At 38.3% G+C, this 21,350-nt stretch overlaps 4 protein-coding genes across 10 annotated transcripts in view; 3 read left to right on the top strand and 1 right to left on the bottom strand.

Annotated features, from left to right (window-relative positions):
• Ec (ubiquitin specific peptidase echinus) overlaps window positions 1–1,483 on the bottom strand; it is a 112,467-nt gene extending 110,984 nt beyond the window's left edge. The window contains exon 1 of the mRNA XM_076817402.1: window positions 901–1,483. The gene's annotated coding sequence lies outside the window, so the exon portion shown is untranslated. The remainder of the gene's footprint in view (window positions 1–900) is intronic.
• Window positions 1,484–9,247: 7,764 nt separating this feature from the next.
• Viaf (viral IAP-associated factor) lies at window positions 9,248–10,841 on the top strand. The gene is made up of 5 exons (XM_076815993.1): window positions 9,248–9,492; window positions 9,714–9,849; window positions 9,943–10,171; window positions 10,245–10,453; window positions 10,538–10,841. Exons 1-5 carry the CDS (start codon window positions 9,490–9,492, stop codon window positions 10,672–10,674), a joined length of 714 nt encoding a protein of 237 aa, XP_076672108.1. The 5' UTR covers window positions 9,248–9,489; the 3' UTR covers window positions 10,675–10,841.
• Window positions 10,842–10,994: 153 nt separating this feature from the next.
• Window positions 10,995–17,169, top strand: LOC143371111 (uncharacterized). Of its 7 annotated transcripts, XM_076815987.1 has the most exons (5): window positions 10,995–13,941; window positions 15,662–15,756; window positions 15,816–15,945; window positions 16,037–16,189; window positions 16,267–17,169. In XM_076815987.1, coding segments are annotated over exons 1-5 (2,031 nt in total). In that variant the 5' UTR covers window positions 10,995–12,289; the 3' UTR covers window positions 16,268–17,169. The 7 variants fall into 7 exon arrangements, with proteins under 7 accessions (XP_076672102.1, XP_076672103.1, XP_076672101.1 ...); XM_076815988.1 differs by having other exon boundaries at window positions 15,680–15,756; window positions 16,037–17,169; XM_076815986.1 differs by having other exon boundaries at window positions 16,037–17,169.
• A 1,998-nt stretch (window positions 17,170–19,167) lies between these two features.
• Window positions 19,168–21,350, top strand: part of Task6 (TWIK-related acid-sensitive K[+] channel 6) — a 139,170-nt gene continuing 136,987 nt past the window's right edge. The window contains exon 1 of the mRNA XM_076817443.1: window positions 19,168–19,798. The gene's annotated coding sequence lies outside the window, so the exon portion shown is untranslated. The remainder of the gene's footprint in view (window positions 19,799–21,350) is intronic.

Here is a 21,350-nt window from a genome sequence, read left to right as displayed (position 1 = left end):
TCTGATTTATTTGTAACGCGTGAAACGCGTTGCAGTATTTACTAAAAAAATAGTTGAATCGTAAACGAACTTAACCAACTTGTAAGTGGCATTGTATGCACATATTTTGAGCTGTACTACTTGTTAAAAAATTAGACGATCCCCCCGCTAGCTCCTATTTACATTCAATTTTTCTTTCTGTACATTTTGCAAGAAACGCAACAGATTTTCCGGATCAGAACGTATGAGATTATAAAATAACACAATATTCAAGGTAGCCTGAGAATAATACGTTAGGGTCATTTTGCCTTTTGACGAATTTCAAATAACTGCTTGAATTCGTAGTAAATAGTATTAAACATATACAAGAGCAGTAACAGTTTCCTGAATACCAATTAGAAACGTGGTACTAATTTTATTTCTTTAAATAATACTGTCTGATACAAGGTATTCTGAGAGCTGTACAAAGTAATAACAGTATCATAAACATATAAAAACGTAAATTCCCCTTATTCATTGAAATTCGAAAAACTCATTTATATCGTACCAGATAAAAAAATGTACATATACGAGTTATACTTTTTGAAAAATCTATAGTATATCAATAAATTAAATATTCATAATTTAGAAAGCAATTTATATCGTACATGTATTATGTATGTCTCGCTTTATGACAATATGAATTATAATGAACGCAATAAAGAGCACGCAAAAACTCCATTTCGTCCCGACTATCAATACTTAACGAGACCGAAAGGATTATAATATGCAGATTGACAGTAGAAGAATGAAAGTACTAAAACAGAATTTCGCCTCGTCTTTAAATAAATTACTACAAACACAACAAAAATCTTCGTGACATAAATGGCTCCAGTCGCAAGTTCAAATAAAACAATCACAACCAAGAGAATCTGAAAATACCTTTACGTCACACAACGTGGGTCCAACGCCGCTGAAAAGCCGCTCTCCGCAAGCTCCCGTCAAATTCAGCGTGCACCGTCGAACGACGCAGAACAACGTGCCCACAGAAAGTCACTGGTGTCCCTCGAAGTCCGTTCCACCACCGCGTCGACTTCGAAAATACCGCCGTAGGCACGTTTTGTGCGGTCAGTTTCGAAATCTTAAATTTGACTGGCGAGCAAGCCCCGGCCGGGAAAGCACGTTCGCCCCGTCATTCTTCTTCCTTTTCGAAGCCAATGCGCGACGACCGCGCGCGTAGTATTTAAAAAAACAAACGAACGGGACGTAAACACTCGCGTCCCTTAGGATCGACGATCGACACTGTTGACAGTCACGAGTCGAAGTCGCGAGGAACGCGAAGAAATCACCACTGTTCCTTTCGAATTCAGTCGTCGCCGCTGGTTTCTGTTTTTTAGCGGTAAAAGAAGAGGCACGGATGATGCGGCCACAATGGGAACGTGTGGGACCCACGAGACACCACGGTCCGTCAGTCACGGCTCGACAGTCGGAGTACACTGCAAGCTGAACGTCCCCGCCACGCGCCTCTCAACTCGAAAGTGGAGCCGCGCAACATGGCAGCGCGCTGCCAGCCCTCCGATTGGCTGCCGGCCCCGGTCAGGTACTCCGACACTGTTATCGTGCGGCGAAACGCGGCGGGTTTCGAATGTTATGGCGCGCTTGGAAATTGTTGATAACGAACCAGCCCGAGTGAAATATGTCAAGTAGTAAACAGAGGAGGGGTTACTTTATTTTTTGTAGTCATTGGGCCTGAGAAAAATATATGTGTGCCGGTGATTATGAAAATAGTGGAAGGTGAGAATTTTAAAAAGTGAAGTTTGTCACTTATTTTGTAATGCAAGGTGGGGTGATCTAACACGGAGTAAGTGAGGAATTCAGTTTTTTTAGATTTTTTACTTAGACCAGTTTCGTAATCATCAGCACATATTTGAAGCAGTAAATGCAAAATAGGATATTTGTTTTCTATATCATTGAACATGGAAAAATATGTATTTGAAGCAGTAAATGGGAAGTAGGATAGTTTAGTTTCTGTTGTTATTGAGGGTGGCTGAAATATGTGTTATTAAATTATGAAGAAACACTACTACTAAGTAAGAGGAAAATAAAATAAATCTAAAGGGGTCATCCTTAAATTGCGTAAGGCTTTTTTGGGGGAGTTGCGAATTTCTTATGTTTTCTTACAAAGTAGGGGGGGGGGGAGTCACATAGCTTCTTAGGTAATACTTTTTAATCTAATTTTCAGTAAATACAAATTCTGTCATTAGTGTTCCAGAAAAGTAGTTTTAGTTTAAATTTCCCGAAACCGAGTTAAATGAATTATATAAACCTTTAAAAGAATGTTAATAACTGAAAAAATATTACGAAAGGAGGGGGTTGGGATATCAAATCTTACGAATTCTTATACTGGGGCAGGGAGGGGGTAAGAATTCGCCAAAATTACCCTTACGTAATTTAAGGACGGCTCCAAAGGAAGTCTTGACATTCTTGGTGGTGTTATTCATTGTTTATTGCCAGCTGAAGAGTTGTAAACTCAAAGAAGTCACAAGCCTTGCGTTTTATTTTATGCGAAATAATATATCTTTATTTTAATATTAAGGTACAATTCTAAATCACTGTTGAATAATAATTTCTCATGCCCTCACTTTATACTTTTGGTCCCACTATCCATAATAATACACACATATTATAAACACAGCTGTAAACCACAACATTCGTCCTGCTTCTGAGAGTTGTTAGCATTTAATTAACATTTCGCGCTCAAACAGCAGAACTATCAAACAGGTGCGCATGCTCTACTTCGATATCCAGTTTCCTGAACTATTTTCTTTTCGCGTTGCTGTAAACTAGATCCTCCGGGTTCATGCCATTTCTAGACACTTTATATTCTAGATCTGAAAAACTTCAACCAATTCAGGTCCAAGTATTAAATTTTTAAGGAAAAAATATCATTACATGCTTTGCTTCTCAAAGATCATCTATTCTAAGCAAACAAAAGACTTGCACTAAACATAAAAAAAAGAATTCATACGAAACTAACGAACCCATGAAATAATCTTTAAAAACCAAGAGGTACTGCAATTTCTTACAGTTACATCGTCAATATGACATCTGAAAGGATACTGTTCTCTTCACGATGCTCCTATTCTACTATAAATGAATATTTTTACCTATAATTTTTTTTATAGTCTTGATAGGCGATAGAATAAAGCTGCAATCGTGCAAAATGATACGTGCAATACTTGCTTCTTCTTTTAATTCCTGAAAAATTAATTTTTTTTCAGCCGTCACACTAGAAATACCCCTTAATTACTTACTCCTTTATATCGGGCGGAGAAGTCGTGCAATTAAAATCCATTTTATCGACAAATCAAAGCCAATTGACGCCGGATTGAAAATTAGATTTTCGTGAAGAGAAGGGGAGCAATTAACGATCACGCGAATGAAGGCATCCCTACGGCTGTCGACCCTGGATGGAATGTAACTAACTGCAAATTTCCGGTAGGCTACATTCTAAGCGAAATGGACATACAGAATACAGATCCACACGTTCGAGTATATTCTGCCGCAGCTGAATTGTATAATCATCTCAGAACTACCATTTCAACCATTGTAATTGATTAATTCTTTAATAATAAATCGACCAATTCAAACATTATGTAAGAAAGATATTTCAAGATGTTTAACTATTAGTAATTTCTAATTAAATATATAATGCTCTAAATGTCCGCATTTCTGCTCATGAAAAATAGCGATGTATGTATTGACCCAAGCTCGTGCAATACTCGCGTAAATGTTTAAATAGTTTAGAGTTATTTTGTTGCAACTGTAGTACCAACGTAACGCATATAATAATAAGAAAAATACGAAATGATCAGAAATTGGCACATTCACCTTATGCAAGTTTCCTGACGTGCGTACATGCGTGATGCACTTCACGATGTGTAAATACAAGAGCATCCTGCATTCACACTACTTACACGGTTCATGTGCGTTCATACGAACGAACGAACGTAACCAGGAGGCTGTAAATATATCAGCTGTCATCGTCGAACGTCACCAAGAAGTATATTTTGCAACAGCCTCCGTGTTCGTATTAAACGGAGAAAATTTATTTCGCTGATTGGAATAATTGATCAAAGTACCGTATCATGGTTCACGACTTCGCCTGGGAATCGGCTGCACCGCCTAGCGATACTTGAAATGCAAATCAGACCGCCGATACTTATCCCGTGCTTAATCGTAACTTCATTAAAGTTTTTGTTACTCTCCAGATACGGTTGGACGCTTTCCACGTTGGGTCTAAACCGCATTTATAGTTCCCGAACGTTCAGGAAAATGGTAACTGGGGTAGGCAGGGGATTATTAATTTTATGTACGATAAAGTCAAGAGTGAGTGGCGTATGAAAGGAGAAAAGAAGCAAGCAGTATTTTTGTGCAATATACAGATTTTATCTACTAACAGGATACGTAATAAATGGACTAATGGAAAGAATATTTTACAAGTTAATGATAATTAATTAAAGGTGATTATAAAGCGGCATAATTTAATATGGATAATAGGGTATTGGAATATAAAAAATGCTGGCAAATCCGCTATTTATTAAAACGAATACTGCTGACCTTAAGGGGTTACTAGCAGTCAGGAGGTAGAAGAAGAACGAGTATTTGGGAATTTACTGTACATGCATATTTTTGTGCAAAGGTGTTTGTATTTAAATGAGTTATATTACGTTTCAGTGTAAAAGTACTTATTTGTTGCAAAATTACAACTGATTTCCCGAAATGGGTTTTTCGATTGCGGTGACCACGATTTCTCAAAAACCGCTTCACCAATCTTTCTGAAACTTTGTAGGTTTCTTCTAGACATTCAAATCTAATCTTTGATCGAAACATTTGTTTTTCCAATGTATAGTTTGTATCTTATGAATGAAAAATGACTGTTTTTTCTACGAAAATCGATCGTTTCACTTTAACATCCGTCATTTCGTCCCAGATTAATATTTTTATAAAATGCAACGATTAAAGACTAAATAAACTATTGTACCATCTAAATCTTCTTCGTTTTTTGATTTCAGATAACCCAATTCCGAATAATGTTGGTCACCGCGAAACGTATTTCTGAAAACTGCTTCAGGAAATCAGTTGTACTCTTACAATAACTAAATTCTTTTATACCAAAACGTACTATAATAACCTGTTAAAGCGTCCCTCATCTGAATACAAAAACCTTTGCACAAAAATTTGCATGTACTTTCTGAAATAAATTTCCAAAGAATCGTTCTTTTTCTACCTCCTGACTGCGAGTAACCCCTTAATAGGTACCATTTTATAATTTTCGGGCGTATATTGTGCAATCTAACAGATAAGTAGCGTGCAAAGTAACCCAATTTAGTTTGAAGCAACGCTCAAACCCTCCCAATACGAGGAATTCGACAAGCAACTATAAACTACCCATTAAGTCTATTTACAGATTTAACTCGCAGTAACACCATGCCATTTTCGCCATACGTCGGATGAGAATTGGCAAGCTCGATCTTCGCTCTGTAATTCGAGGAAGGGGGGTAGGAGAACCATCGATACCTAACCGCACAGAGATATCGGTCCGATGAAAGAGCTGACCGCAAGGGCCACAAGATTGTGGTAAATCGAAGGGTGAACTACAGCCAGACAATGGACGCAAGATATTTATGCACATGCCCATAGAACGCTACGACAAGGAGGACGCGAGAAGCAACGCGATAAAATTTAATAGAACAACTGTAAAGATGCGAATGCTCACGATAAACTGAATGATTTCTATGAGAAACTTTTAATCTTTCCATTGTACAAAGCGCTGCTTGATTGCTTCAAGATTTCTACTTGTTGTACGTACAGTTATTTTCATTAATATTCAGACATATCTGCACTTGTAATTTTAAATAGTAAATTACTGCGATTTAGTGCGTGACAGCAATTTTTTTATGGAAATGGTTCTTGGCAATATTGCGGAGAACAGTGTCATTCTATTGAATCGCAAAAAGCAAATATTCAAATACTAATGCAATGAAACGCTATTGTAATAGCGCGCTCTGTACGCGGGCGTGTACGAACGACAGAAATTCTTCTGAATCGGGTTGCACGCGCCTAAATACAGGGTTAAGTTCCGATCTAGCACGCAACAGGAAGCGCGAGTGCTTCACCAAACAATGCTTCCGAAAAAAGGGCACAACAACAGCAAACAATGATGGCAGACGGTGCGTGCGATATACCCTCACGCAAAGGAAGCTTTGCTCGGTATTTTCCAGTCGTTGTTCTCATTCCAACGATTTTCCTAAAAATGTTTTATATACTTTATGCAGATTCGTCCCTCCAAGCATGGCCTCTGGCTTTATTCGCCACCTCACCTCGCGTAGGAATATGAAATTCGCTTTTCCGTTTCAACGGTATCTTTTATGTAAATTTGAAGAAACGCGAGGAACAGAATTCATGAAAGAAAAAAATGGAATTCATCTTTTGTAGCCATTCCAGGAAATTAAAAATTGTAACTCCTCTGTGTAGATTTGAATTGGATTAGCGCAATGTTGAACGTCGAATCAGGTGGTGGAGATAAAATATGAATTATCAAACATTCCATGGGTTTTCATTCCATTTAGAAAGCGAGTGTAAGAAAAATTCCATTTCATTCTGGATCACAGTAGCGTAATCCAATCCACGTTATCAATATCGCATAAATTACAACTTGCTTGAAAGAACCGCACGAAAGGATTTAGAATATAGTGAAAATCGATAAGATTAATTATCTAAAGACTGAACTCCAAACGACTGAAGAAATAATTTTAGGCTTTAATAAGTTCGATCATCTAACCCTGATCTACCTGACTGCATTTGAAACATGTCCTATCAGAACAGTCTCTTTTAATTACAGTTATTTTGATCGAATCCAACGAGACGCGAGTCTTGTGACCTGTTCATCAATTTTTCCATGTATCGTTCGCGCAAACACGCGAAAGACACGCGTGTCCATTTTCATCCGCCAGCGGTCCCGTGTGCGCATTTTCTGCAATTTGCCTGCCACCACTGAAGGAACAAGTTTCTTTTATGTGGTCCAGCAACAAAGGCCGTGTCACACAAAGGCACACGCGACGCGAAAGCACCGTGAAAACGGATTGAGCGCTCCTCGGTGTTACATGTGCGTTAGGCTTTATACCCCGTGTATACAACAAAGGGAAATTAATCTGCATTCTTTCTCTCGCGGTAAGCAAGACAGCAACTTCTGTTTGCACCCGTGAAACTTGACGCGTCTCTGGGCGTCCAGAACGATGTGTGTAAATGAATTTCAGAGTTCGTAATAGTTTGCACGCCCTTTAACGTAATTGCAATTATCCATCGTTACCATCGGCATTTCCGATAGAATTAAACACGAGAACTTGCAACTGTGACAACAAAGCTTTCATTCGACGTACGTGGCGCTCACAATTTGAGGAATAACAAAATAGCGTCGGTTTGAAATACAAAGTTCCCCAAAAGTGTGTTTTCTCGAATGTTCCCCGAGAAAAATCTCGGTTATTTTTCGACAGAAATTGTTAATTAAGCTACGGGTGATAGCGACACTCATACAGATTAATCTTTTAAAAAATTTTGTTTCAGATAAGCCTGAGTCTCCGCGACTTTATCAATGCCTTCTAGGCAGCTGTACATATTATTATCCCGGAAGACGTTCCCTTTGTACAACTCGTATACAAGGTGGACCTCTTTTTACCAATGAACAATTAATTCGCGTTAGCGTCGCATTATTTAGGGGTGAGGTCGAGGGCGGATGGCCCCACGCTGTCCTGTCTTCGAAGGTTTTATGAATAGGACTTACGAGGGGAGGACACCATGTGGTAGACACCGATTTTTATGAGCCTTGGCACGATGGATCTATGTCGAAAATAAGTAAATAGGTGTACGAGCGTTTCTGCCAATGGGCCTTAATAATAGAGATATTTACACGGAAATTATTAAAAAATTCACAGTGGCCGTGGGGTTTTAATGGGTAAAAATCCCACACCACTTTCTCGTGTCTTTTTATTACCAAAAGCAACGCCTCTTTGCAACGAAACCAACCCCAATTTTCTAGAATACCCAAATTATTGACTTCGCAATTCACAATTGAAATCATGTATTAGTAATGAAAGTAGACAATTATTTGTTACATTAATAAAAATTGCAACACATATTTACAAAATGAGAAAATAAACTATTCTTTCTTTATACAGGTAGAGGGGGTGTCTTCTTTCACGCGTTTCTTCTCCAGGGCCTGTTGGGGTCTGGGAGCAACAGAATCAAAGTGAATAACTTTAAACTCATTTATCTCGAAACGTCGTTTTCGCACGTTAGCCCCATTTTGCCACGGCACGTTACGTATTTACAATTTAAATGGGAAAGTTTATTTCAACGGTGTGAATTGCAATTTCGCATGAAAAGGCGATTAAAAAGAGCAGAGGAGTACACGAAGATAACACGTAGACCGCGTATCTACAAATCTAAGCGCACGTATACAACTCGATGCCCACGTTGCACCGTTATATACGGAAATTATCATTCCACGTGTCTATAAATATTATCGAGGTGATGCCTCAAACTGGTTTGAGGTATTTGGTGCGAGACACAAAACACAGTCATGGTCCAGCACAGCTGCAGGATCAACCGGTTTTCCCTGATTACACGCGACTGAAATGTGTAGCCAATGACTATAGCGTAAATACGTAAAGGGCTTTATTAAAACAAAACTTCGCTTACACGTATAATTTCAAAATTTTCGAATTATTATTATTCGAATTAATATCCGTAAATAATCATAAACAAGCTTATTCACATGCGCGTCCGCAGGGGAGGGGCAGTTCCCCCCCTGGCTTTTGAGAAAAAATCGCTTATTTTTCAAAACTGATCTTTATTAAATTTATACTAAAGTAGGGAATATTTTAAATTTCTGTTTTAAATTTTTAATTAAATTGGCACTATAAAATGGGTTAAAAAAGCAAGAGGGGTATATTTTTCTTTACCATCATCCCAAAGTTGCCCCCCCCCCTGGAAAAAAGTTTCCAGACGCCCCTGCTTACTCATACAATTTAATTCCTCTTACCTTTACTTGGCATTACACCACGTATAGTGGCATTTCCCCGTTAGATTTCTTCATAAATAAAAAACATATCTGAAATTACTCAGGAAAAAGAGCTTCGTATGAAAAACTCTTTCCTGCGCAACGTTGATGTTCAGTCAGTCGCAAATACGGACGCGGAGGCGCCACAGCCTAATGTGACGCAGTTTTAAAATAGAATGGGATTGGAGAGTGAATGCGTCATTGATGATACCATAAATGCGCGCGTGTAGGAATACGGCTGTGTAGCGTATCTCATTGTAGTGAAACGTGATCAGCTGTCGATCACGCCCGCACGACCGTTACGAGTGATTCTTGTCACTTGAAACTGTTCGGTGCATCGACCGATCAATTTACATATTGCAAATTAATCTCTTATCATAGAACCGAACTACCAAGTGCCTTTATACACCATGGTAAGTGAAGAATTGGCTTCCTCGAGCGAAGGTTACAGTCGGGGTGGTCACCTGTGGCCCAAAATAAGGGATATTAAGTATAGCAAAGAGGGAACGTAAAATAATATCACATACGATTACGTCCACCTAGGTTTTCTTCAACAGATAGATGTTGAAAAGTATTCCGTGCGTGCGTAGCCCCTGTATCATGGATTCGTATAACCTATGTTTTCTTAACGCAGCAAAACCCTACCGAGGACACACAGTGGAACGATATCCTCAGGAGTAAAGGAATCATACCTGAAAAAGAGAAGGAAGTCACCGAAGACCAAATACTGGACATTGTAGAGAGCACTATAAATGAGAAAACTGGGCGCGGTACTTAAATAATTATTTCGGTCACACGGTACTAAAGCAGCAATCTCGATGAGAAACTCGGCGAAATCATCGCTATTTTCTTTCTGTTCGAAGCTGCTGCTGATCTGGAAAATAAGACTTTGGACGAACTGGACGAATTAGAAGACGAAGAGGACGAGAAAGTTCTATTGGAATATCGGCGTAAGAGAATAGCGGAAATACAGGAATTAGCTAGTAAATCTAAGTATGGCGAAGTTAAAGAAATATCAGGAGAAGATTATGTTCAAGAAGTAAACAATGCTGGAGAGGATATTTGGGTTGTCCTTCATTTGTATAAATCTGGGTACAGCGTTGAATTATTAGAGAAACACAAAACATGCTGAAGGAAGCCTGTCTTATTTTAATTGCTCTTTCAGCATCCCACTTTGTACCCTCATCAATCAGTACTTGGCTAAAATAGCAAAGAAATTTCCGACAACAAAGTTTCTGAAAAGCATTTCCACTACTTGCATTCCTAAGTGGCCAGACAGTAACCTTCCTACAATATTTATCTACCAGAATGGAAGGATGGTGAAACAAATTATCGGACCAGTGGAATTAAGGGGTATGAAACTAACAGAAGCTGGTAAGTATCGTGAATTTGTCAAACACTCAAAAGAATGAAACTAATTGTCTAAACTAATTGTATCATTTGGCACAAAATTCGTAGAACTGGAATGGATGTTGGGGCAAACAGAAGCTGTACCAACAAAAATCACCGAAGATCCCCGTCCAAAAGTCAGGGACATACTATTTTCTACGCTAAGGCCTGGCAACGATGATGTGGCTGACGATAATGATTGGTAATTGCAATTACGTTAAGTAATTACGCAAACAAGTATTCAATTATTACAAAGCACAAAGAATTTTATTTATTTTATCACTGTTATCACGCATTCATCATCTTTTGTTATCCTTGAAATTTTATTATTACACACAATTATGCTGCCGCAATAAAGTATTTTATTACCATATTGTCGATTTTCAAATTACATTTTCCACCATGTCTTTGAAACTACCATATTACATTATGTTCTTATAATATTATTACTGCGCGTAACAATCAACACAAAGGATAACCACACCTACACAAAAACAATATAACTGGAATTCAATGCACTTACAGCAGTCGCTTTTGTTTGACTTTACTTTTTTGGTTAGTAACAGCAGTAATCGCTTCGCACGTCCACACAATGTAAAGGACGATTCAGACACGTCGAGTAATTTAATAATTTATCATTGTTTTAATAAACTACTGGACTAAATTTTAGTGTCCGCACACGGTAATTTAGTAATTTACCATTGTTTTACTAAGCTACTCGGCTAAATTACTCGGCGTGTCTGTTCCAGCCTTTAGGGTCGCAAACACTAATGATTCAAAACGATCGAAACTCGTTACAACTACGTACATATATCAGAAGTTCATAAGGAAACATAAAGTTCGATTTGTTGCTTGTATAAATAATTGTTTCTCTATTAAATTTTATATTTAACTCTGTCTATATCCGTCGAAATTATTACGTTTCAGTTGACCCGCGTACTTTCGACAGACTCGAGCAATTCAAAAATTTACCGGGTGAGATAAAAATTGTGATTTAAAACGATTCTTAAATAGCATTACCAGGCGCCAATGCGTAGATGCTTATTTCCAATCGTGGGACTCGCCTGTCGTTTCTTACAGATGTTTACATTATGTGCTGTTCAAGGACTTCTCGGATTTCGTTCCCCTTTATCTAAAACATAACCCATGGTCCCTTCGTGATGTCGCGCAGTGCAGTTTACTTTGTTTCGTTACTGGCTACGGTACGCATGGTTACGCGGTGGTCGTGAAGTCGAAATTTCAAATTTTCACACTTGCACGGCGAACGTACCGAAAGCCTTTGCGCACAGATGTATCGCACGCATTTAATTTCTCACGCCAGTTGCATTATTTCTGCGGTTTCGTTACATTAATCGCGAAGAAATGTGGAAAGAGTGATAACGTTGAAATGTCGCGTGACGGTGAAACTAAGTAGGTAAGCTCGTATGTGAAGTCTGTAATTAGAATTGCGGTTGTATAATAAAAGGAATCGATTGTTTATTGACAGAACTGATTTGTATTATTATATTATGAAGATAAAGATACTGACGACCTTTCTGTTCATAATACTTGAAAAGTATTATGACTTGCAATTGGTTTTAATGTTCTCTTTTTACTTTTCTTCTGATGAAACAAATGATTTAATACGATATCAACTACTGTAGTTATTCCGTGTGCTATGAATTACTTAAATTTATTTATTATAGTGATAAGTACAGGAGAGTTAGACTTCTTTTTTTAATTATTCCTTTTTATGTTATATTCTGTAGCTGTAATGAACAATACAAAGTTCAATTAAAGCGTAGTTCAAGTAAATTAAAATAAAGGAATTATAATTCAAATATGCAAGAAGCAAAGAGAAGAATGTTAGATGAACAAAATAGTTCCAATACCTCCGATTGGAGTAGTTATTCTTTCAACTTAGAATATGAAAATTTAAACAATATTTATCCAGAAAGAATATACTTGGCTGCAACGGATAAGGAAATGCAAAGTTGCCTTAAAGAAGTTACCGCGATACAAGAGAGATGTGGATTCGAAATGCTAAAAAACATTCAAGTTCTTAATACAGATCGTAATGAAGTTGTTAAGCAACAGAAATGTACCCCTAATAAAATATCTACTCGTACGGTTCCTAATATTCTGAAAAATAATTTAAAATCCCACAGAGCTTCTCAAGTAGCTCCAACAGAAACAGACATAGTCCACAATCGCGCTGAAACAAGTATACAGTTCTTGATCGATTCCACTGTAGTGCCCGGTAGCTCTCTTCTTAAAAATGAATCTATCAAAAAACAAAGTAAACGTAACAGGCTGTCGCACAGGAGGAAACAAGAACATAATTATACTGGTATATGGCAAGATTTGCCTAATTGGAATATGTATTCTCTGATTAATGAGGAGAATGAAGCTTCAAATACCAGCTTATATACGTTACCTGATTTAGAATCTTCTAAACAAGGGAAGAAATTAAAGCGCCACGTTAAAAAACGAAATGAGAAACATAAAATGTCTGTTCTGAGAAGTGAACAGAACGAAGATTCGTTGCCTCCAATACCATGCGACTTATCCGTGGACTTTCCTTCTGAGTTTCACACTTTCCCATCGCCACAAGAGACTGAACCTAAAGACTCGCAAGATCCGATTGACTTTACAAGCAATGAGATATTTAGTAAATATAACTATGAATGCCAAGGTACGAGTAAGTTAGATTGCTTCGCAGAATGTATAATGGTGTCCGATGAAACACGTAGCGCTTTAAGTATAATTCATGAGAATGATGGTCATGGGAAGGGCTATGATATGAATGGTAATGAGATCGATGTACAGAAACCAGCACGTTGCTCTTCGATGCGTAACGAACAGAACGAAGAAGACTCTTTAACGAGCCATACTTTTATATCTTCAGAATATTGGAGCGAAGATGTACAATTTCCCTGTAATAAAAACCCAAACTGCTCATCTGATCTTTGCTGTGGGTACTGTCAGGAGGACTGTGTTTCGAACTGGATAACAACCAGTGGAGCGCAGAATATTAATTTTACAAAGAATAAAGTTTTAGCAGAAACCCTTAATGAGAATTTAATTAACGAGTGCAGTAACACGGACCATCAGATTCATTTCAGGCGGTCAGATTTACATGTTACGTGGAGTGATGAACACTCGACTGACGATATTTTGAAAGAAGAGAACGCCGACAATAATTCGATAACAATCGGCTCTGGAGTTTATCCGCAATGCGCGTTCGAAAATAATACTGAACTACCATTGTTTGATTTAACACCTACGTATAACGAAGACGGTGTCGGGAAAGATATATTCGAAGAGTCGACAAGCACGGTGGAAGGAAGAGAATACAATGGTAATGATATTTCATTACTTGAGTCCGATCCCGATTTGTTTTTATATATTTCTGAAGAGGAAATGGAAAGTGCTTGTATCATAGATACTTCGCAAGCTGAGACGAATAAACAATACAATACGAACAACGAGGAGTAAGTAACTCACGTACAATACGTTCATCCGCAGGAAGATGAATTTTTTCATTCTTCTTGCAAATTTTTGTAATGTTATCAAGGGCGTCCGTAGACTTTTTTCCAGGAGGCGGCAGCTTTGGGGTGACGGTAATGAAAAGTATAGTAATGAAAAAACGAGTAGCCCGCTTGCTTTTTTGAACTAATTTTGTAGTGTCAATTTAGTTAAAAATTTAAATCCGAGATTTAGGAATATCCATTTTTTTAGTATAAACTTAATGAAGATCAGAATTTAAAAATAAGCGATTTTTTTCTCAAAAACCAGGGGGGACAACTGCCCCTGTTGCATCCCCTCCGGACGCCCATGAACGTTATTATTGTATATACATTTAGCGTTGTTAAAATACTTATCTGGTTTTCTTCATTTGGCTTCTGTAACAGAAATGGTCAATTATTTTTAACTTCAGAACTGCATAGGTATAATTTTATAACAAAATGTGCACGCGAATCATTTGTGTTTGAACAATTCCTTTCGTGTTTACAAAACTATCAAAGGTCTAAAAATATTTTGTTTATGCCTCCAACTACTTTTTCTGTAAATATTCTCTTTGGTTCCGTTATATGCCGAGTTTCGATAAAATTGAGATGTGTTTATCTATCATAAGTAGCTTCTTTCTAAAACTGAAATATAATATATAGACTAGAAAACTTGCTTTAGAAGATACGAATATTCACTGTTTTTTAAATTTCATTGAAGAAGAAACTTCTGTATGCTCATTGAAACCGTCTTTTATTTATAAAATGTTATTCTTTATTATTAAACTTTAAGAAAAATTACAGTCGTACATTGTTCTATGAATTGCAATGAAAAGAAAACATTGTATAGACTCAAATGATACGTGTGTACAGTCCCAGAGTTAAATTAGGGGGATGAAATTGTATACAGTGGCATAATTATAGTGGTGCAAGGAATGTCTCCGGTAGAAATAAAATAAGTAACATTACTTAAGTCTGGACACAGATTTTATGAAAATATATGTGTAGATACTATTTCATTAGGTCAGTGCAAATATTCACCCGCTTACTGTTAAATGTATAGAAATATATTTTTCTATTAAAGGGCATAGATAGGCAAGGAAAATATTTCGATTAAAAAACAGGTAATCTATTTTATTTTACTTTCAATAAAGCGAACGAGATTTCGCACCGACCTATTATTACATTTCACAAATACATTTAATCTTTCCTTATATTATTACAAGAAGCACTTAAAATACACTAATAGTTACTCAGTAGCTCCATTATAGTTCTCGCAACAGGGCCTACCCAGTATTTTCCTTAATTATGCCATTGTACCACATATCCTAATTTTATTATCCCAGAAATATACAGGATAAACCACATAACTTGATTATCTCTATTATTCTGGATGCCAGCTAACTTCGCCTCTGTGTCTGCTAAACAGCTAAAGCATAAAACAGAAAAATTATAGCGCTCCGTTTAACAAATTCTAAGTAACCGTGAGAACTTCGAAAAACTATACTATAAACGATATTTAGCTCCTTAGAAACAGAAAATGTCCAACATAAAAATGCTTGGATTGGTCCACTAGCACTGAAGATGAGATGGTCAGGCTTTGTGATTCAGCCTGTATTTTGATATTCTAAACGCGACGCAGCGAGCAGAATTTTCGTAATGCGAAACTGTTTCCTTACACATTTTTTTGTTGTGCCTTGTAAAGCATGAAAGCCGCTTATAGATTTCAGTGCTTATTGTGTCCCCTAACATTCTCGAGTGCGCGCACGATGGCGATGCATCAGGCTGGAGCACACGGAGGTAATGTTAGATCTTATTCGTAGTAAATCCGTGGCGTTCGTTACCGAATTTCTTTTCAGGTATGTACGTAATACTTTGCGAAAGCTGCGGTAGGCTTTTCAATCGAAAATATCATTTCAATAGGCATTTTATTCATTGCGGTCGCTTGAAAGAACCTTACAAATGCGATATGTGCATGAGAACGTATAGGTAAAAAGAAGGAGAGACGACCGTCTTAAAGAATCTAGATCTTTTCAGGCGAGAAGTGTGTGTGGTGATACTGATAGGAATTTCTTTTCAGACACAAGTCATCCTTAGTTCAGCATTTAAAAATATCGCATCACGTTCATTATACTCGCAATCGCTCGACAACATTCGTTTGCAGCGTATGTAAAAAGATATACAGTAAATTCGGTGCCTTTGAGAATCACGTGAAACGTCATAAAAACGAGTGGTAAGTTGAGCGCTGGCGATCAGAAAAGGGGAAGAGAATATCGACGTTTGCAATACGTACTTTTCTATGATTTTTAGATATTTGGCGCGGAGTAGACGTAGTAATACTCCATTATCACAGTTAAACTTTTGGCATATGATAACGCTTATGTGAAAGCGTTTATTATAATTTTCGATTTACGTTTCTGCGGTTATTTTACGATATTACTAGTTTGGACGCGGCGTTTTTATACTATTATATTAATATTACTCCAAGTCGCTTCAGTGGTGCTTAAGTTTTGTATAAGTTTTAACAAAGAGCAACATGAATTATTTATGTATTTAGAAGTGTAGTGATTTATAGAACGTGACGATTGTTCCGAAAAATGGATTTAACTTTTGACGTTTATTTACTTTTATATATTTTATTTTTCAAGATATCTTGTTTTGTTATTAAGGCATAATATGTTCCTAAATAATTTTTAATGATTTTGACAAGTGAACGTTATTATAAAATGCAAATTATTTTATACGTAATTGATACGTAGAATATTAAAAGTGGCCTGAAGTATGGGCACAATTTTTATATCAAAAATATACTTTTATAATAAAAAGTATGGTTATTTTGTTTAAACAAATCATCGCCACCGAAAGTTGCAAGGTGTTTTGAATATTTAACTTTTTAACATCCGCGCGTTTCAGTTACGTATTCAAAGTTGCAGTGTTCAGAACGTAGAGGGTAATGCTGGTAAATCAGAGGTGCATTTATAATTTATATTTGATACAGATTTAAAAATATTTTTTATGCTAATATCTAGATAAAACAAATGTAAAACATGTAATAATTTAATCTACGCTTGCGTATCGTAAGAAATACAGTATTACAATTGAGTAGAAAAACTCGCAAAGTGAACAAATGCATAAATAAAGAATAAGTATTATATTCGTTTAAACAAATACTTGTATTTCGCTGATATTTTAATAAACATGTTTTTCTTGTAACGAGTTTCGTTTTCGTTTAAAAACCGACAGAATTTTCTAGTAACCCTGACAAATGGCGTATAATATTTCATAATATTTTACACACTATACAAGCTTGTAAAATTATTTTACTTGCAGCTATTAATAGAGAGAATTCGACAAATCTGAATTCTGCACATTTCAGTAGAGTTCCAACACTACACAAACAGCATGCGCGTATGTAATATAGATCATAGTACAACTTACATATCTTCTCGTGCTAGCTCATTGTTGACGGTTGAACTCCACTTTCGGCAGTACAATATTATATATCTGCTTTTACTTACTTTTTAAAAGCGGCAATGTTCTACGGTCAAAAATGATAACTCGTTAAATAATTTAGTATTGGATTCCTTTTACCCTAGCTCGATAAGGAGCAAAATTTCAACTTGTTATCGATTGTGATTTTAAGAATAATTTTAGTTTTTTCAAGTCCAGATGTATTAATATAGCGAGCAGTTTCGTGCTACATTAGTTAGTATTAAATATTTTTTGTCCCTGAAATCTGGTTTAATTTTCTTACACCTTCTAATGATAACCAGGCCGGAATGTACCCAGGGTGAGTCAATCTGCAACCTTAAATTACTTGTAAAATTAAATTGCAGCGTTCAATAATCTTTCCAATTGCGGGGCACACAAACCAATAATAATTAGGTACATTGCACGCCCCCATTGATACCATGCAACTTTTGTTTGAAACACGTTTTCATTCATTGTTACTTATTCACGGGGAGAGTGAACAGCTACACCTTTGCCAGTCTTTAGTAGATGATCTCCAAATCATTAGAGAAATTGCTGATACTATCGGTAGATTTTAAAGCAAAGCAGCTATTGCTACGATATTCGTCCTCAGAAACTCGATTTTCATTTCGGAAATTTTTTCGAACCCATCATACGATGGGAAAGTGTGTGATATTATTTTTGTGACGAAAGTAAGGGAATTGTCGTCCTTTGTAAATAAGCGAAAGTGATTTTCTAACAAGACGTATGCAATTTAAAAAACTAAATAGTGACACAATAATGAAATTAGACATTCAATAGATCTCATTTTATTTTTGCAGCCACAGCTGTTTCTAAATCTACTGCCTCCACTTATACATACTAATTTTTTTATTCCACGTTCTCCACCGTCTTCTGTTTTCAAGATTCAAAATCGTTCCTGTATTTTACAATACGTATAAGATATGATCGCAATTAGCTATAGATGAATCATAACGACGAAGATTTTCGGGAAACAGTAGACACTATCCCCACGAACCAAGCAACTAGAATAAAAATCAAAAACAGCCCCGACTGTCTCACGATTCCAGTCACGGTGTCGTTTCGCAAAATAATCGTCGATCCGTCGCTATTTGCACGTCGGCTTTCCTTCGTAAATCGTGAGAGGGTTCTGTTTCGTATACCTTAGAATTTACCGACGACCATGCGACGACGGTACCGATAGATAAAATACAATCCCGTCGTTTCCAATGACGCACGATGAAAGGACTGGATTGAAAAAAATTCCGTGAGCTTGCGGATTAATCCTTCAGCTATAGAAGACACGACTCATTGTTCTCTTCACGCCGGAGAAGATTCGCGTATTCCGAGGAACTCATATTACCGAGCCAAGAAAATTCAAAGCGGCGCAACAAATCAAGTGAGAAAAACGAGAGATACCGCAGCACGTATGGAGATCGTGGTCGAGGTGTTCAGTTCACCAATCCACCCCTTCTCCTATACTTAATTTTTTCCGCCAATATGCTCGTTCGCGTGCTACCCCCCGACGCTAGAAACGGTATGCAGAGATATCCACACCTTGTATGCTTTCCATCGATATTAAACCGATCACCATTGCTGCGGCGAGCAGCTACGGGGGTAGCAACGTGGACGCTGGTGCGCACCATGGTTTGGCGAAAAGGGATGGCAATGGTGGCGCCGCGGCCGGTCAAAAAACGAACGAAAGCTTGCGCCGGAACCGCGCAGATCGTCGTCAGTAGTTGCCCAGACGCTGTCACGGGCGTAGCTGGATGCTGGGTGGTCTCTCTCTCTCGTTCGCGCGCGTGCCGCAGGGAGGTGCTTCCTTTTCTTCTTCCTCTTTCTCTTAACCTCGTCCTGCGTCGCCTACGAGCGCCGTGGACGTCGCGATCCTTGAGCGCTGCGGGCATCCTGCGGCTCGGTCATCGTCTCAACGCCAGCGAGAAGAAGAAAAGGTGCCGGAGAAAAGGGAGGCCGACGAGAAGGTTTTCCTGCCGGTCAGGGGGGGTGAGAGAGAGAGAGAGAGAAAGAGAGGGGCAGAGGAGGGTGGGATTGACAAGGAAAGATAGTCCAGAAAGGGGGTTGGGGAAGAGGCCGGTAGACCGAAGATAAATGATGAGAGAGAAATAGAGGAGTAACGAGGAGTACGGAAACAAAGATAGACAGGGGGTGAGGGAAGGAAAGAGAGAGATAAAGAGAGGGAGAAAAAGAGAGAGAGAGAGACGGAAAGATTGAAAGAAAAGTTGGTCGGGCGGGGTGGAGATGTGTTGAGAGAAGTGTATTCTGTGTATATATATGGTGCAGTGCGGTGCTGTGCTCGAGAGAGAGAATGGCGTGGTCGGATTTCGCGTGCACCTCGCCGTGACGTGGAAAGGTAAGGAGGTTGAAATTTTCCTTACGAACGCCTGCCGCAGCAGACGCTGTTAAAGGCGCGGATATCACGGTCTTCCGTCTGCCACGGAACAGCCGTGGATCCAATTCCTTACTCGATTGGCGGTGCCCGCCGACAACGCCGATAATTGGCTTCGATTCGAGGGATGATCCGTCTGTCGGTCGGTCAGTCGCCGGTGCCGCGTGCGCCTCCGCTCCGTCGCCCGTCTGGCTTTATCTCCTCCGCGACTACTGTGCAGCTCGTTGGCATGCCTGGCGAGGGACGGGGCGCGAGTACTCTGGCCTAACCACTTCATTCCCTTTCGCGTAAACGCGTTAAGCGCGCCCCGTGAGTCATCGGTCATCCACCATAGCCGCCGGAAAACTTTCTCTAACAGGATCAGCGCGTACAGATGGATTACTGGCAGGAGGGTGAATTTCTAGAGAGTTTTACGCAATCACGGATGCGTCTAAGATCGGTGAGGCTTCATCCTGCTTTTAATGGAAACGCGTCGGTGCTGTATGACGCGACGATGGCCCACGGTATTAAGTATTATACTTGCGTTAAGTAGGCTGGAGTAGCGAGGCGTATCAAGGAGGAAAGACGAGACAGTGAAGAGTTTAGCAGAATTTCTGATGTTAGCAACGCTTTCACTTGGTTTCGCCGGAAATTCGATAAACGCCGCGCGATTCTACGGTAATCAGCCATACTTACTGAGAAATGTTCGTTAATTGGAGCAGCGTTTCAATGTCTATTAGGGTAAGGGGTGAAACTGCGTTAAATGCAACTTTTTATAATAGTAACTTTTTGGTCAATGGAAATGCTAATGTTGCACGGTTCACCACTGACCCATGATATTTTACGAAAAGCTTTCATTTGGAGAAACAGCGTGCTCAAAGCTCACATTCGATTCTAAATTTGAGCGGTCATTTAATGAGCAAGTAACGAGTAACGAGAAATTTATAATTTACACAAATCTTCTCCGCTGCAAAGTCCAGGTCGAATTTTTTCCACTCCAATTCAAATTGAGTTTCCGTGTTAGCTGGAGTGAGCAGGGTGAAGACAGAAACTTGCTCCGATGACCCACGTGCAGTGTAATCCGATCCCATGAGTCATCTCGCGAAGTACTCCGCGATATTAAATCCATCGCAATGTTCATGTTACTCACAGACTCAGAAAATGCAGAAACCACATAGGTGTAGTTGAAAGGAAAACATGTGTTTTAACTTTGCGTTTTAAATTTCAAAGGCTTTGCAATAGGCCGCGATGAAGCACTGTAATGTAATCCATGTAATACTTTCTGATAGTCTGTTTTCTTTTTTTTTTCTATTACACAAACTAAATATTTAGCTACTGTTGTGTTAGGTCAATTATTAACTTTAGGTATAGATTGATACTTAACTGGATGTAGAGATTCTAAAAGCTAAATGTAGAGCAAACAACGAGTGAAAAGTATTGACATACGTCGTCGGAGCTTTATTTTCTGAATGATAATAAATTAAGAAAAGTGATCGATGCAGCATATATTTGCAGCACATCTATCATTTCAGCAGAA

Source organism: Andrena cerasifolii, chromosome 7, assembly GCF_050908995.1.
Source record: "Andrena cerasifolii isolate SP2316 chromosome 7, iyAndCera1_principal, whole genome shotgun sequence".
Classification (NCBI taxonomy): Eukaryota; Metazoa; Arthropoda; class Insecta; order Hymenoptera; family Andrenidae; genus Andrena; species Andrena cerasifolii.
This window is presented reverse-complemented; position numbering and strand designations above follow the sequence as displayed.